Raw genomic sequence first — 19,189 nt, 5'->3', positions numbered from 1 at the left:
TTAATTTTTATTTTTTTCACCACTCCTATAGAGGAAGAATTCAATACCCCATAAATGATCATAGACAATGAGAATTCAAAACTCTAAATAATAAATTTCTTAAGAAAAATATAATATTAAAGAAAATCATAATCATGTAGGGACTAATTCTCCTCAATTTAGTATTTGACCAGCTAAGTAATTGAATGCAGATAATTGGTTCTAAGCATGGTGTCACAGTTCTATATTAGAACAAAATAAAAACCTAAGATTATATATTTAAAAAAAAAGTATAAAAAGGTTTTGTTATGTTCATTCTCATAAGCATAAGGCTGCTACTGCAAAACGAACACACTGTGTCCAAATTAATTAATAAACAATGAAAATAGACATTAATTTTTTCTGGCTTCAACTAATAAATAAACAAAAACGTATATAATTATTCTCGATTTTTAATAATTAAATATTGTTCTTAAATTCTCTAGACATGTATATATCATATATGAGTTAATGGTGCATGAGAAATTTAATATGTTTGTATTTTAAAGACTTGCAAGCTGCTGTAAAAATCTGAAAATCTTGAAGGACTAGAGGAAGATGCATGCTTTATCATGTCCTGTTCCATGGTTTTTACACATATTATTTCTAGTAAAGTTACACATAATTAAGATATTATTATTGTGATAGCTAGGTTTTAAACTCGATACATAAAAATAATAGTTGAAAAGAACATAATGATTATTGTACTATCTCTCTTGAATATAGAAGCTAGGTATCAATTGATCGACCAATCTTCTGAGGAGATCAAGGTTGGTTATATATGACGACCAGACATTAGTCCATGAGATCTAATAGGTTCCCGTAAAATACAAACCATCATCCCTATTCATCATGAAAGGAACAGTTGGTACTATCTAAACTTAAAAAACTTATCGAGTGGTCCATGACCCAATTTGATGGAGAAGAAAAAAAGTACAGGACATGTAGCGAGGATTAACATACAACATTGTACCATAGCCAATAGGAGATCTCCAAGACAATAAAAATAAAGAACAAATAACCAATAAAAAGATAGGTCCCTAAAAAACTCTATTTGCTCTCGTATATAAAAAAATATGATATACAAAATAAAATCTTAAATTACTCATTCTAGCCTTAATCTCATTATTATTGTTTTATTATTTCTCTGTTCGACTTGATTGTCGCAGGTCTCCCCACAAGCGCTCTCATCCAATCAGGTCTCCCCACAAGCGCTCTCATCCAATCAGGATCGAGCTAGAAAAAATTTCAACCGACGACTTATCAAGTAACAAGAAATTTGTTTTAGTAGATCCAGAAAGAACTTTTGTATGAAGAACTAACTAACTCTAAAAATTCAAACGTGTACCTTGATAATGCTGTTATATCTTTCTAATTGTGAAGAAATAGTTTACTTTAAACCATTACGGTAATTATAGCCAGTGGAAGAGATCGGTCAAAAGTAATTATATATGGCGATTAGGGTTAAGAAATATAATTCAATCTAAGTAGTTTAAGAGCAATGTCGCAGTCACATGACAATCAAATAAATATGAAATATTATCATGCCACTTAATTTTAATCAGATTCTTCGTGGTGTCATGTATCAAAATTAAAAGGCTGAAACACACATAATTTTAGCTTAGCGTATGTCCACGTCTATATACGAAACTGATAAATGATTGATACATATTTATTAATTTTAAATAATATAATATGTGTCAATGATCTAGTACTAAATACACGTTATTTTCCTATTAGTTGTGAGGTATACTAAGTATAGATTTTTTTATAATTTTAATTAATTTTTTTAATTTTCATTTGTGATTTAGAAAGGTTAGCTTCAGTGAAACAGCAAAAACTCTTATGTGTTCTCCTTTCTCCCCTTCTTATTTAGAAACTTATGTACATAAATTAAACAACGAGAGGATGTATATGTCTTTTACAATTGCATGTCTTATTAAACATTTAAACAAACAAATATACAAATTAAAGAAAAACCAACAGCAGCATTTACTTTTCCATTTTTTCTTCAGAACAATGTTACACCATATGACTGCTTTTAAATAAAATACTACACCAATGGGTTGAATTTAAGAAAAAAAAAAAGAAGATTTTGATCTAACACTTTTGCAATGGTCATTAAAATTAAGTAAAATTGTATTAAAAATAATAAAATAATTTATATTCTTAAATTTTTCTTTTTAAAAACATTTTCGGTCCATCCATAGCGTAAGATTATAATAGCTCAATAAAAATAATTTTTAGATTTAATAAAAGATAGAGAGACAAAAGGACAATATGACGTTAAAGTTGTGTTTTTAGCTCAAATTACTCCAATCTCATTTTGTCTAACAATTAAATCCATAATTTCTATTTAAAAACTAAGTCAGCCCAAATTTTAGCTCATCTCTATATGTGCATCTCACTTTCTTTTGATACATTAAAATATATTAAAATATTTATTTTTTGTTTTCTTTTTCTTCTTAAATAACAAAACACTCATATTTTTTTTTATTTTTTTCTTTAATCAATTAATTTTTTCTTGCAACACTGCCACCATTATTTTACTTCCACCACTGTTGCAACTGTATATTCACCATTACACTCCGCCATTTTCATTTAACAAATCAGTAAAACCAATAACATCAATAAAATCAGTTTTATTAATAAACACTCAATTCACGCTCTTTGACAAATGCCTATAATGCAAGTATTGTATATGTCAATATTTGGATTTATTTGACCTCAAAATAGGAGTTGTGGGTCTAATTATTGGAAAAAGATGAAATTGGATTTATTTGATCCCTTGACACAAATTTAAGGGGCAAATTGACCATTTGTCCATAGTTAGAGTTTGCCCACTTATGGGTTGGGCTTCATTTCGAATAAACTTATTTTAGCTTCGCCTAGTTCATCCTGATATCAAAATTACACAAAAGTTCAACAAAGACCCTTGACATTTTGGCTGATGTCCAAATTGGCTCAATTTTTTTTAAAATTAGGATAAAATTCTTCGTTCCATTAAATCACAATTCATTAAAAAATACTTTTACATTATTTAAATAGTAAGAAGTATTTATGTATTATTTGAAAATGTTAACTTACCAAAGCTTAAACATGTTCCCTAGCCAAAGCACACCTTTATCCAACCAAGTACTGTTCAAAATCAAACCAGACTAAATTGAGAGTTCTCTTATTTGGATTAGATTTTTCATTCTATCTCAACGCCTTATTGGATAGATCTTAACTAGATAATATTTTTAAGTTTGTCCAAAAAATAATTAAATATTTTAAGTTCTAATTCAGGCATATCAAAAAAACGTGAACTTCGTCACAACCATTAAATTTGTCATTGAAATAAAATATTTCTGAAGCGTCTGTGTTAAATCACCAAAATATAATATTATAAAATCTCAAATTTTAAATAAGCAACCATAAAGTTCCACCAGATGAGTTCAAACTACCAAAAAAGAAATTGAGGAAAGAAGTGATTTGCATTAAGAATTAGAAGAAATCAAAGTTCTTATATTATCAAGTACTGTTGACTGTGATGTTTAATTTTATTCAGCCATGAGCAGGAGCATTCATACATGCGAAAAATAAGATTGATGAGTTGTAGTTTGCTCCTTCCTACGACATTGCTGGAATTCATTAAGCGCATTGACAGCTAGTTGAACCACATCAGTACTTGTCAGGGACTTTTGGTTAAAACAAGTTTGATTTCGGGCATACTAAATTGTGCAGGTGATAATTGTTTCTCACTGAATAATTATATTAAAGCGTTTAGTAAAAATTTAGGAATCATTAGCTGATAGTTGATTTAATTTCAATCAGTTGCTGATCGTATCAAATAATACCTAGATAAACTGTATAGACAAAATGAAGTGATAGATAAGATAAAAGAGATGATTTTGGAGAGTTTTTGGATTCTTGGAGCTTTTAAATTTTAATTTACGATAGAATATTTTTCTGAAGAAAAAAAGGATTCTATTTTTAATTTTAAAAATGAATGAAAGAATTTAACATATAATCTAGAAATTAGGTTAACTAAATTACTAGAGTTATTAACAATTAATTTCATTTTATAAAATTATCCTTTATTTCAATACATCTCATTATTCTCGGCCGGAATAGTCATTATGATCTAATTGGAGTTGTTTTGATTTGTAATAACCTAGATTCTAGTTGATACAAATAAAAATTGCATTCCATTCTTTTCATGATCAAAACAGAATGAATTATTTTTATCTTCTTTTTTTATTTTCAATATTCTAATGTTTAGAATCAATATATCTTTGATGCTGATTTATTTGATATTCATGTTTCAATCAACAAACTTATAAGAAGTTAATTTTGATTTTCTTATTTATTCTTCTTATTAAAGCTTCAATTACATCAATAATATCTATCTATAATATATGTATATCTTATTTAATAAATAAACAATATATATAAAGTGATTAACCGATTATATCATTTTTTTTTAATTAGTTATGGTGTATATTAGTTATGGATTGGGGAGTACACAATATGATTACAAAAGTAAAAGAAAAAACTGGAAATAGCAGAAAGATGGAGTAAAATATAAGTAAAGGAATGCCTTGTATTTTTCACTCTTTGGACATCTACAAAGACAAAAAGAAAGAAAGAGAGAAACAAAGAAAAAGTGACCATATAGTAATGTTCATAAAATTCCATGGGTGCTATATTATGAAAAGGACAGAATATAACAAATAAATAAATAGAAAGGAAGGAAGACCTTGAAGTTTGGCAATTTGGACAGGGGAATGAGAGATCACATGATGACCTCATGATATATAAAAATCATAAGAGTAGAACAGAGAGGAAAGAAAGAAGCTCAAAAATAAAAGTGGAGAGGGAAAAAAGAAAGGAAAGGAAAGATCACATGATGGCTTTAACTAGAAGAGGGAAACTTTCTGGTCCACCTGCTTCTCTACATATGTCTAACAGTCTTAGGTGTTGTCAATTTCCTATGCCAGTCTCTTTCTCACTCTGCCACTTTCCACATTCCCCTTCTTCCTACTCAATTTCATAATTTTCTTTTTTTCTTTGCTGAAAATCATTCCCATGGCTTCCATTGTACAATTAACCCATCCACTCACCTGTCACATCTTTGTGCCAATTGCATACGTAGAATCATATTATTATTAATAATACTGTCTCCCAATTCTGTTTTGGCTTTCAATTTTGTTGCATTGATGTTCCCTTTTCAATTCCTATCTTCTTCTTTGGCATTTTAAACAGCACATTTTTCACTTGATGAAGACTAGTCCTCGATGGGTTTGCATGAATTTATACTATTAGAATATGTTAATACTTTTACTCTAGCTTTTTTTTAAATAAATTATATAAATTATATTACATTAGATATTGTTCGTTTTAGCCCCTACTGGCATCACGGTTTTATTTTTTTGCCGGGTTCAAGAACATTCCAGGAGATTCCCCATCTTAAAATTTTTCTGGATTAAACACGTTTAATTTTGGAGTTCCTATAACTCCACAGCCAAACAACCAAAAAGCGTTTCACGTTATTAGTTCCAACTCTTTACATATATGTTATCAATCATTCCCCATCCTATTTCGATGTGCAATTCGATTCATTCATGTACTCCCGTACCTTAGAGTGCTGCTATCCTAGAAGCCTGCCAAAAGCCACTCATTGTCCAGACATTCTATCTTTGCCCCAGTGTCTATTTTCCGCCCTCGTCAGACTGTTTCTCTAAGTCAGGCTGTCACAAATACTTTTACTATTCAATTTTCTTTGAATTTTTAAAAATTATATTTTTCATGTGACTTTTTAACTTTTTTACTATATCAAGTGTAAAATATTCATACAATATTTAAAATTTATTAAATAATATTTATGCCATTGTTTTATAGACAGTATTGGATAGACAATTACAGTTAAGGCTTCCAATAGAAATAACCCACAATTCAACATAGTACTATTGGTCATAAATATATTACTTGGAATTATTATGAGAGAAACAATAATTCTTCTGAAGAAAAAAAGAAAAAAAAAAAGAGAAACAATTAAAAAAGGCAGATGCCAGCTGATATTAATGTTGATAATACTGCCATTACTAAGGGACCACTTGAAAGTAGAAACCTATGTTTACGTGTAAGAAATTGTCTAAGCACTTTTGGATAAGAATTTCTTACTGAATATTAGTTTAACATTTCTTTTAATTAGATTTTCGGTTAGTATTATGAATCTTTTACCAATTAGATTTAATTTTATTTATCGAGTATAATTCAGTAAATTGTTTCATATTATATGATAACAAATGAATTTGATGGGGACTATACAAACTTATTGATTATAATTAAAAATTAAATTTCTATCAATAAACTTAAATTATTTGTATACAAATTATGGTATATACTTAATAAAATTTATAACTTTATCCTAGTAAATATTTTTATAATTATTATGCATAAAAATATATGAATTTTTTTCTAATGAAAATCATTATCAAGTTATAATTTTATATTTACGAGTTAGTCTATCAGTTTATAAACGAATCAACTCATCAGCATAGTGAGCTGAGCCTTTTGTAGATTAAGCATAAATTATTTATTAAATGATTTTCATTAAATAAGTTCAAATACAGCCACGCCAAGTTAGGAGTGTGAAATTGTGTCTGTGGGTCGTGTTTTTGTCGAGTTGACCTATTCAGGTGACCTGATTAGGGTCAACACAAACAAAACCAATTTAGTAATAGTGTTAATTTATCTCAATCCTAACACAACACGAATTTTTAACGGGTGACATGAACACGCATAACACGTTTATTTAAATGGGTCGTGTATGAATCATAAACTTGACTCGTTTAACGTGTTATACAAATGACATAAGATTTAATATATTTAATATGAAAAATTACATTTTTTTTTCAAATTAGTATAGAGAGTATCAAATTATAAATAAAATTTTCAGCTACTACAAGGAGCATCTTTAAAATTTATATAAATAGTACCAATTTATTTTGTTAGAATTTTTTTTATGAGAGGAGTGATACAAAAGTAAAGAAATAAAAAAATTTATTAGGATTATCATATTAATTAGTTTTTATTTGTCATATTTTATTTTTTAGCTATTTTATTTTTATTTACTTTTATATTTATATATAGTTATTCTATCTTTTATCTTTTAAAATTCTTACGAATTATAAATAAATTGGATCTGGTTGATATGACCCGACATATGATACGAAAAATTAAACGGATTACAATGAGTTAGCGAGTCAATCCGTTACACGACTCGTTTCAAGCTGTAATAAACAAGTCATTTTGTTTACTGACCCGGACTTATTAGATCTTAACCTTAACCCATATCTTCTTTCGTGTTTGACGAATTAGTTTCGGGTGTCATAAACACCAAGCTGAATTAATACTTGATTTGGCCGGATTTGATATTTTATGCTTAAATCTTACTTTATTAAATACTCTCTCTATTTCTTTTAAGTGACGTTTTTTAGAATTTTTTTAAATATTTATCATTTTATAATTTGCAATAACATTTTAATTTTTCTTTCCAATACTGTCCTTATAAAAGTTAGAAATAACTAATGCATTTAATTTGAGTATTTCTATAAAAAAAAAATGGATAGTTTATCTTTTTTTCTCCTAGATTAATACTCCCTCCGTTTCCTTTTAAGTTTCATTTTCTAGGATTTACCAATCCGATAAGACTTTCTTTTTCATTTTTTCCAATTCTATTCTTATTAAACATAAGAGATAAGTAATGCATTTAATTTGAGTGATTCTATTAAAAAGAAAAAGGATAGTTTAGACAATTATTTTTAGAATGTAGCCTAATTAATGGAGGAAGTAGTTTTATTAATTCTTGTGCAACTCCAAAATAACGGCAAATAAAAAGAAATGAAGAGAGTATTAACTTTTAAATTACTTTGAAATCACTAGGGGTAAATACATTTTACCTTCTGATTTTTACTCTATTATACGAATTGATTTCTGTGTTGGTTTTATTATGCTAAAATTCTTTTATGTTCTTATAAAACTAACTACTAAATTATGCAGTCAAAGTCAATACAGTCAAAGTACTAAATTTAAAAATAAAATTGCAATTTGATCTTTAAACTTCTTAAGTATTAAGATCATTTAAAATTAATCTTTATTATTAAAGTCAAGTAAAATTTTCATTTTTAGCATAGTTTAATTCTAGTGTCTATCAAAATAATAACACAATTAAGTATCTCTAATTGTAAATATGTATTGTATTTTAATAATTTAAATTAAATCATATGCTAATTTGATAATATGGTTCTAAATATAAGTATTTTTAAAATATTTAAATTCTTAAGATTGAACTGTGCTAAATATTAGAGTAAGTAAAAATGATAATTAATTAATTTTGTTAAGTACTAAAATTAAATTATTGTAAAACTAACCATTACTTCCATTAAAGTTAATAATTTCACTTTAATATAATAAAAGGATTAATTTTATTTGAATTTCATATTTGTTAAAAATTAAAGATTAAGTTGTAATTTTATTTTTTTAATTTAGTCCTTTACCTGTATTGATTTTAAATGTAGGAGACTAGTAGTTAGTTTTGAAAAGATAATAAAGGAATTTAATTTATTAAAAAATCAACATATGAAGCAATTTGTATATTAAAGTAAAAATTATGAAATAAATAATAAATTACTTTTAAAATATAAGAAGGGAAAGGCTTGATTAAACAAGTCCACTTCCAAACAAAAAAAAATAAATAAAAGAAGATAAATTGTTTAGTTCTAAAAATTATTTTCGGCTTTCATTTTCTACTTTATGTTTCCATTACTTAGTTTTCTACTTATTTATTTTCTAAACACAAAATAGTTTCTTACAAAAGAAAAAAAAGAAGCAAAAAAAAAAAAAATGAATTTGAGTTCATTCCTTAGCTTTGGATCCAACAATTGCAAATCATTAAATCGTAATTGCCAAAAAACATTATCAACTTTTAATTTTAATATTAAATAAAATTATCTGTTAAATTTATTAAGGTAGTGTGAATTCTGACAACAACAAAAAAAGAGTTGTGTCAATATTAAAGTTGTTAACTCATTTCATTACTAAAATATTATTATTTAAATATATAAATTAATTTTTTCTTAACTTTAAGTTTCATTAATCTTATGTATTTAAATTTGTAAGATATAATTAGTATCATTATGTGATTAGGAAACTATTATTAGTTAATATAATATTAAAATATAATCAATATGCTATTTTCTAGGATTAGATGTAACTTATGAATCAATTAATTAATAGAAAAATCTAAAAAATTACATATAAGCTTAAATTTCATGTGTCAAAAATAAGTATACATGTCAAAATAAAAGATTTATGTGTCAAAAATTAAAATAGATGTCAAAAATATTTTAGGTTTCAAAAATTAATATATAGTAGTCGTTTCACCGTGCGTTGTATGACCGTTATTATTATTTCTATTATAAAAAGAAATTGATAAATACAATTTAATATTTAATATTAAATAATAATATTTTAAAAATAGACTAACATTTATAATTTCTATAATAAATATATGAGGTATATAGTCTAGTATTAAATAATTAGCACATATTTCATTATTTAAAACTACTTAGAATATGTTACTTATTTATAAATAGAGACACATAGATAAAGTATAAGAATTTAAGAGTATAAATTTAGCAAAGATTGTGATTTTTTCATAATAAAAAGATACTATGTGAATTACTTTATTATGTTTTTACTAATAAAGTGTTAAAGCTCAAATCATCTTAGCTTTGTATTGTGCTTTCTTTTCAGACCACTTCAATTTGAATTGCTTTAAATCTGAATTTCTTTGTAATCTCATAATTATTCGTGTTTGGATAGTAAACTTTCCATATCAATTTAGATTTCAAATAAGTCAGGTCGGATTGCCAAGTGCAAGTCAGCTTTCCAATTTGTAACACTATGGTAATACGTTTGTGTTCTATGTATCATTAAACTTCAATTACCTATAGACATCTCTTTTTTTTCTTTTATTGTTATCGATATTTTTTTTACCATGGACGGTAACTAATTTCAACTCTTCATAAATTATTTTCTTTTTCTTTTTCTTCCATTAGTAGTTTTATTTAGTCACAATAACTAATCGAATCATATTTTCATCTTATTTGTATGAGTTGGTAAGAGTTTATAGACTTTGAAACCATATTCATAATGCTCAAGCTTTTCTATCTTAATGAATTTTCTATGCTAATTTTACCATTAGATAAATAATCCATATAGATTAGACTATATAATTCAAAAACTCTCAATAATCAAATACAATATATTAGAGTAACTAATAACTCCCCAACCTTTATTATGTCTATCATTGTCGTGAAATATGTGCATATATAAGGGGAGAAAATGGAGTAATACTATATAACTCGCTTTAATTTATATCAAATTTTGCTTATTAAATGTGACATATAATATTTTTATAAAATTTTTTGAGGTTATAATTACAATTACTAACATAATTTTATAGGAATATTATATATCATATTAGATGGGTAAAAATTATAATAAATTAAAATGAGATGTTTAACTTTTTAAAGAAAGAAAAAGAAAGAGTAGTAGTTGGTCAACAATGACGACAATGGTAATAAAAACTAGTTGGCAAGGAGTACTTCCAGGTAAAAGGGTATGTATCATATAGAAATAAAAATGTAATACTTTTTGACCCACATTCAGAATCTGTTACGTTAGCATTTGACTTCACTTTTGGATTTTGTAATAAGAAAAGAGAGATATCATCACCCCTATTTTCAAGGTAAGAGAAGGAAGGAAGGATGGGAAAAAATAAAATAAAATAAAATAAAATAAAATAAAAGAAGAAGAAAAAAGCAAGCCAGCAATAGCATGCATGAAAGAAAGAAAGGTTGCCTGTGGCTGGCTGGCTGGCTGGCTGCTGCTCTCTACTGCTGCTGCCTTCTGCTGGACTGCTGCAGCAAGAAAGAAAGTGAGAGAGAGAGAGAGAGATCATTAGTGTAGGAGGAGGAGTGAGACAATGCGTATTGCCGAGGAACCGACCGCGATCTTTACAAAAGATATGCCTCTCTCTCTCTCTCTCTCTCTCTCTCTCTCTCTCTCTATGTTTAGCCCTTCTCTCATTGTTATAAAAAGCATTCAATTTTCATTCCAATTTACAGACACTCTTCTCTCTTCTTTCTTCTTTCTTCTTTCACTGTGTGTATATATATACACATAAATATGTATTATTAATTACTTGCTTACTTCTGACCTGAGTGAGGCAACGTAAGTGGACCTCTGATCTATAAGAGGCAAATAAGCTTCTTTTTCCTTACAAGGGTTGCAGAAGATAAGCAAAAACTAATGTCTGCATGCCCTTTCATAACATTTCTGCATGGCTTTGTTTGTTATTATTATTATTATTATTAATAACAAGTTAAATCCATATTTTGACACATTCACTTTTGTTATTTTATTGTTTTGATACTTTAATTTTTTTATGAAATTTTTTTGTTTTTTCATTTGTGTTATTTAAATATATTTTGATATATAATTTTATTCAATAATTTCATATATATTGTATATAGATACTTAAATATTATATAGAAAAGATTTTATATGTGTGTTATATTAAAACAGTAACTAAAAGTATTTAAAAAATATATATAAAAATATAGTTTAAATATTTATTAGATTAAATTAAAAATTAGTTAAAATATTCAAGTGATTAATGATTAAATTTTAGATAATCAAATATGTGTTTTGCTTTATTATATTATTGTTAAATATTATTATAATAGAGAATATATTTGGCTATATATAGAAGTTCAACTCTTAATCTCTTATGTTTCTTTTGTGTATATGATATTCTTTTTCTTTACATATTTAATCTAATTATAGTTGGCAAAAATAATGAGTTCCTTTTTCATTTAATTGATAAACCCCAAGGGAGAGGTATATGTATTTCTTATTTACTAATATTATTACGTTAGTACTTTGACTAAATATATCTACTTGGAGAAGCTTGTTGTATATTTAAATTATATATTTGACTATTTTTAAATACTTCCGTGATAATGTGGATACGCATGTATGTATGTTAGCAAAATTAGTACTAATATTTTATTTAATTTTTATAAAATATCTCATTGTCTCTTCAATTTTTTTATTTTTAATTTTGACCCCTCGGATCTTTTTAATATTTCATAAATTATATCTTTTCAATCCTTTCAAATTTTTGTTCAGAGTTTTAAGCTGAATGATATATGTTTATAATGAAATTAAGATTTTTATCATATAAAACAATATTAATAAAAATAATCAATATATATATATATATTTAATTTAGTGATAAAATAATTAATACAATTAGTTATACACAATGAGAAGTTCGATTTCATTATTAAAATAAAATATTCAACTTTATAAATCTAAGCCAATATATTTTAAGAAATTTGGAGGGTTCAAAAATTGTCATAAAAAATTTTGAGGGATCAAAGAAATTTAAAATTGTTAAAAAGACATTTTATAAAAATCATAACGACCAAATATAATATTTAGAGTCTATTATTGATACAGTCAATATGCGATAAAGTGATAGATTTATTTTCTTAATTGAGGTGCCAATTAATATATTCATTGAAAGTATTTAACTCAATTAACTATATCTCTTATTAAAAAAAATATTAATTATTTACATATCATTTTTAAAAAAGATGCTTGATTGCGAGATTGCCTGTTGATCGTTGGATTGCAACTTGCTACTATTACAAAGCATTATTTTTCATATATTCCATATAGTTTTGTAACATTATAAATAAACAGACCAGTGTAAATATCTCCATCCATCATGTAATTAATTTTCTTATAAGCAAGATTTTTGTATTAATTAATTATGTAATTAATCTAAAGCTAAATGAATATTTATATATTGAACTTTATCAATTTAATCGCTTTTAACACTTTCATTTTTTATAGTACTTAATAGGCATCTCAATTTATTTTTTCTATAATATATAAACACTTTTTGACACGTGACTATATTTAATACGTTCACGTATATTACTCAAAGTGTTTAATATTATCACGTCTAGTAGATTAAACAAAAAATCAAAAGTGTTTAAGATGTTACAAAAATAGAATTCAAGTGTTTGTTAACTTAGTTGAATTGACCAAAGTTTAGATATTTAAATATGCATTACGCCTAATCTAAATATAGATTGCGAATTCTATTGATTTGTTATGAGGAACTTTGATTTTTCTCTTAAAAATAATCTATAAATTTATGTGGATGAACTACTCAAAATATATTATCTACCATAATGTCTTAAGAGACTAAAAAAACCTGCATAGGATGTGAGTTTTGATAAAATCTATGATATTACAACCTTTATTTCAGAGTAATTAATGTTTTTGGTATTTCACTTGAATTAAGAACGTATTTAATATGCATATTTGTAAATAAAAAATAATAATTGGAACTAAATTACCCTTTTATTGATATATTCAATATTATTACTTATTGTTATAGAAATAATTGTGTCACATTCTCTTATTCCATTCACACATTGTCATGATAACAAAATTATAGTTTAAAAATATTTGAAAGATTTATAAAATTTTGCAAAACTAATTAATATTAAATAAGATTGACACAAGGATAAAATAGAAAAAGATTTACTGAATTTCACAAGAACAACAGCTGATTTGAATTCTTAATTTAAAAAAAAAAAAATCAATTACTCCTGGGTGGAGGGTAAGTGATATATAAGTCCATGAAATGAGAATTTCAACAAAAACGTAGGTTCTTAATTCCATGGATTATGACAATTCTATGAATTTTAAATTCCTAACGAATTTTTAGAATGTATAAACAACTTATTTTCCAAAAGAAGGAGAGAGAAGAGATGGAAATGCTCAGCTTGTAATAGAATATAGATCACATATGTTACATCCCAAACATGAAACAGAAGACTGAGAAACACAAGCCAAATTCATAGTAGTTTCAAGATCAAACTTTCACATCTAATTCTATTTTGGACTCTCTGCATTGAAGAACACAATTTTCTCTCTCTTTCTCACACAGAACATATATAACAATCACACATGCACATTTCAGTTACCTAAATGAGGCCTATCATGTCAAACATTAACATCTCTGAAATGAAATTCCCTCTTAAATGTAGTTTCTTCATTGCTTCAACCAACATGGTCCAAATCCATTTTAGGGCAACCACTTCTTTCATACCCCCACATCAACCATTACTACAATTCCATGTAATGTAAACATCATTATCAGCTTGGAAAGAAGGCATTCATGCAGTTCCCAATTTCCAACAAAAATACAAAAATCCATAGCCTAACCCATCGTTTTTACATACATAGCAGGATGCTCATAAAGTAGGGTAAGGAAAAAAAGAAAAGAAAAGAAAGAAAGAAATGCTTAGTGGGTCATTAGTTTTTCAATGGAAGGAACTCAAAAAACTGGTAAGGAGTGAAGTTGGCATTCATAGCTGCAGCAACTGCTGATGTCTCAGTCTCTTTATCATTAATGCTTTCATTACCATCACCACCACCACCACCACTACGAAGAGGAAAGAGTTGAAGTGTTTGAGATTCCCCACACCCATTATCTTGTTCGTTGATGACATGACTATTGTTGAAGTTGTTATAATTGTAAATAAGGCCATTCCCATTTTCTCTGTAATAGGGGGCTATGAAGATATTAAGGTCATGGGAAGTTTTAATGAGTTTTGGGTCCATTGTTCTTCTTGTTGCTGCTGCTGTTGGAGCTGTCGATGTTGTTGTTGTGGCTGTTGATGTTGCTGCTGCTGTTAGGGTTGTAGCAGTTGTAGAAGTAGTGTTAGTACTAGTACTAGAGCTAGTGTTTATGAGGTGGGTGGGAGATGGACAAGACAACTGCATCATCTGCCACGTGGCATTCCTCTCCATAAAGCTCCTTCTATGCTGAAATTCTACTTCATCGAATTGGATCAATCCATCGCCTGCTCTACATTCTGCCACTGCCGCTTTAGCTGCTCTATGTATTGAAATTGATTCCTGAAAATTAATAAATGACCATGCAACACATCAAATTCCCTCTCCTCATTTTATTTATTACTCATGGCACAAAGTTTTTGGACATTCTTTCAACTTATTATATATTCATAATAATCTTATATAAGCTTACAAATGCCGTAAAATTAGTGCAGAGAAAGTAGAAGCCAAATTGTTTCTTGGGGTTAGCAGTGTCTTTTCAGCATCATGGGTGCCCCTAAAATCCAAAAAATATAAAAGGGTTCCCAAATGACTAGCCTAAATGCCATGCCATGCCATGAATCCCTAATAAGCACAAAACCAAAAAGAAAACCAAAAAAAAAAAACCTAGCTTGTTTCATAACAGCAGCCCCGACAGAAAGGAAGTAATGCAGCTTTTAAACCCTTTTCATTTCCCAACATATACAAAGTTTGTGTTGCTTCTATCATTGCATAGACATATCTTCTTCTTCTCTACCTCAACTTTCAATTCTGATAATATTCCTTTTCTTTTTCTTGAACAAAAGAAAATTTATAAAAAAGAAAGAATTTTAATCATAAGGTAATTATGATTATATCAAAGGTTAATTGCATATGTTATGTGGGCTTTTTGAGGATATTATAGATAATAGAAGTAGGAAAAGAGGAGTATTTACTGTGTTAGTGCACTCCAATAGGGAAAGTAAAGACAAAGGAAGATAAAAGAATAGACCTCTGGTAGTGTACTGCAGTTAGTAGAGGGAGGCCAGTTCTTGGTCTGTTCACCTTCATAACCTGTCCTATTTGCTTCTGTGTAGACAAAAAGAAAAACAAAAAGAATGCAACTTTTTTAGCATCTCTCTTTCTCTCTCTCTCTCTCTCTCTCTCTAAAGAACAATTGGAATTCTAAAAGGTAACCCATCAAACAATTCTAACTAACAACAAAATGGAATTTTGAAAAAAGCCATACATATCAAAACATTTCTATCTTTTTTCAAGCAAGGATTTTTGAAATAACTGTGCAAAAGGTTTTTCTTATAGAATCCAAAACCTGATTCTTTACTTTCAAAGATTTCTATGTCATGATGTTGTTGCTGCTGCTGCTGGTCGTGATCAGGGACTGCAGATTCCATTTGACGGCGACGTTTTTGCCTTTCTCTTGCCTTGTGGTTTTGGAACCAGTAGAATACGTTCTTCCCTTCAATCTTTCCATATCTTCTGAGTTGCTTTGTTATGTGTTCAATCTGTTCTGTTGTTGGAGTCCTAGTCCCTCTTCTATACAATTCTTCAAGTGCCCTTAACTGCTCTGGTGTTGGGTTCCATCTTGAACTCACTACAACTGGTTGTGTATGGAAATCTCTTTTGCTTTGATCAGCCATAGTTGCTGCACCAAGAAAAATGGCATGAAATATGTATTAGATTCAAAGTAATTCAAACTCAAGAAAATGATATATAAGTGCAGAAAATATCGCATACCCAGATGGTGATTTAGTGAAAAGAAATCAGTGCCATGAAGACGGCTAAGTGTAGGAGGGCTAGAGTTAGAAGTGTTGTTTGTAGAATTAGGCCCTGGTGTCCTTGGAATGAGAGGCCTAAGCTTCCTGCCATTGAAGGAATCTGCTGTCATGTTGAACTCACCACCATCACTATAACCCATCATCCACATGTTTTGAAGTAGTAAAACAAAAAATATATATATATATAAACAAAAAAGGGGTTAGTTTCTTTTTCTTTATTTTCTGATCCTCTATCAATGAAAGTGGGGAGAGATTTAGTTTAGGTGCGGAAGTGGATAGCAAAATACAAGGGAAAAAAAATGGAGTAAATTTGCTTCTCTTTCCTTGCTTTTTCCTGAGATGGGATGGGGCTCAGAATATGGTGTTGGGTTGAGCAGGAACAAGAATAGCATGAAAGAGGTGATTCGAGAAATGGAAGTGGTTACCTTTACAACAAAGGGTGGTGGATGTTGTTTATAAATAGTATGTATATTGATGCTAATAAAGAGAGAGAGTCCTTGTTTTGGAATGGGTTAGATGAGGGTGAAATGATGATGTAGTAGTAGTAAGTAGTAAGTAGTAAGTAGTATTATTATAATTATTATAGTTTTTGAGTTTTGAGGATTTTCAAAAAGAGATGGGGATTGATCACACTCTACTTCTGCAACTACATCCACACTGAGGTAGATAAAGAAAGAAAAATGGTGCATATGTGTTGGTTTATTATGGAACATCAAAAAGTGAGAGAGAGCATGACATGAGGTTGACTATGCTATTTTAGAGAGAGATAAAGTTTTCAATTTTTGTTTTCTTTTTTTCCCTCTTCTCTTTGGGTATGTTTAGTTGATATTACATGTAAGCTTTCACCCATGTTAAAAATCATCATTTTGATCTAGTTTATCAAGTTAATTTTCCATAGGATAAACTTCTTAATCTAATTAAGTTCCTTCACTTGAATAATGAAAATTGATAAATACCATTATATTTAGTAGGTAACATTTTTCCTTTTCACTTAGTCTAAATTCAAACTAAAATCAAACATTCATACATATTTAATGGGTTATGCACACATTTTCGACATCTACTAAATGTTTAAGTAGGATGGCATCAATGAATAAAAGAACAACCATATATAGTTTTATATGAATATATGAGGTCTTCTTTTGTTAATCTATTTTACGCTATTATGTTCTGAATGCTAAATGCACACCTAAAGTTTATGAATTTGATCACTTTAATATTTTAATTTTTGATATAATCTAATAGACTCTCAAAATTATTTTTTGTGATATTTAAACACTTTTCGACATATGTGGTTTTATTCAACACATTCATGTGCACAGCTCATAAGTGTTTAAATGTTATTAAAAAATAAAATTCAGGTGTCTGTTAGGATAAATAAGAAAAATTAAAGATATTTAAAAGGTTAAAAAAAATAGAATTTATGTGTTTAAATATGTATTTGGCCTATTTTAACCGGCACAGGACGCATACAGCATTAGATTAAATGGTGGCGGGTATTTACATCTATTCAAATATTGGTTCCAAACAGAAACAAAACCATTTGAACTTGGCATAAAATAGAAAGAAAAAGAAAGGAATATGAATACGTAACTGAGAATGAAGGCAAGAGATGGGGTTGGAGAGAGAAAGTAGTTTCGAGTGAAGAATGTGAATGTAGAGAGAGAGAGAGAGAGAGAGAGAAGAGTAAAAAAGAAAGAAAACAAAGGACAAAAGGAAAAGAAAAGGGTGTGAAGAGGAAGAGGAAGAGGAAGAGGAAGCGTGGAATTCTGGGAGGTGTTATTGGGAGTAGCAAATGAAAAAGGACGTGACGATGATGAGGGTTTTATATATAAACACTCATCAGCCCCTTCTCTCATTTATTGTTCTCTTCATGTCTCGTGCCTTTCACACTTATTCTAAATCCAAACTGCCCCTCTATTTCTCTCCCTTTTTTCTTTTTTTTTTTTTAAGACTTTCGCATTTCACTGTACGGATCTCTCTCTCTCTTCTCTGTAACATTTAAATTCCCTTTTTCTACCCTCAGCTATGCATCTCTAATCATCTTTTTTAACTCCTTTTTATCTACCCTTTATTGGGTTTTAAATAGTAAGTACATACAATACATGTTTCTTCCATGCCTGAAGTTACACTAGCCTTCACTGCCCAACATTAATTCAAAGCGACTCTTTTAAACCATTTTCATTTCTAAAACAGTCTACTTAAATTCAAATAACCTAACTTTGAAGTTTGTAATTATAAGTGTCGGTGATCCAAGTCTTGTTGAAGTAGGCCGAACGAGCGGCTTTCTAGCGAGTTAGAAAGACTTGCAATTCATGTTGTCTCATAGGCAAATAGCATGCGTTGAGGAGAGAAGATTGACTTTAGGGGTTTATTCTTTTCGCAATTGAGGAGACAATACTTAAATAGAAAAAATAAACTGATGAAAAAACGGCGCGTGAACTTCACGTACATGTAAAATCTTAATACTCGAATTTGTATTTCCATATATTTTCATATTATTATACATAATAGTAACTCTAATTCTCAGTCTGACCTTAAAATAAATTTAGATTTGGATATGATTGAATGACTTTAGAAATATTTAAAGCTTAAGTAAAGACACAATGAGTTTTAGGGGTTAAAATCAATATTAAGTAGTG

At 28.1% G+C, this 19,189-nt stretch overlaps 1 protein-coding gene across 2 annotated transcripts; it reads right to left on the bottom strand.

Moving 5' to 3' along the window:
• Positions 1 to 14,179: 14,179 nt before the first annotated feature.
• On the bottom strand, positions 14,180 to 17,538 carry LOC8286328 (WUSCHEL-related homeobox 1). 2 transcript variants are annotated; one of them, XM_015727167.2, is made up of 4 exons: positions 16,507 to 17,538; positions 16,094 to 16,414; positions 15,764 to 15,840; positions 14,180 to 15,075 (listed from the first exon to the last, which is right to left on the bottom strand). In XM_015727167.2, exons 1-4 carry the CDS (start codon positions 16,694 to 16,696, stop codon positions 14,470 to 14,472), a joined length of 1,194 nt encoding a protein of 397 aa, XP_015582653.1. In that variant the 5' UTR covers positions 16,697 to 17,538; the 3' UTR covers positions 14,180 to 14,469. The 2 variants fall into 2 exon arrangements, with proteins under 2 accessions (XP_015582653.1, XP_002532093.1); XM_002532047.3 differs by having other exon boundaries at positions 16,082 to 16,414; positions 16,507 to 17,537.
• Positions 17,539 to 19,189: the final 1,651 nt, after the last annotated feature.

This window comes from Ricinus communis, chromosome 3, assembly GCF_019578655.1.
Source record: "Ricinus communis isolate WT05 ecotype wild-type chromosome 3, ASM1957865v1, whole genome shotgun sequence".
NCBI classification, from domain to species: domain Eukaryota; kingdom Viridiplantae; phylum Streptophyta; class Magnoliopsida; order Malpighiales; family Euphorbiaceae; genus Ricinus; species Ricinus communis.
The sequence above is the reverse complement of the archived record's forward strand: the minus strand, read 5'-3'. Positions and strand labels throughout refer to the sequence as shown.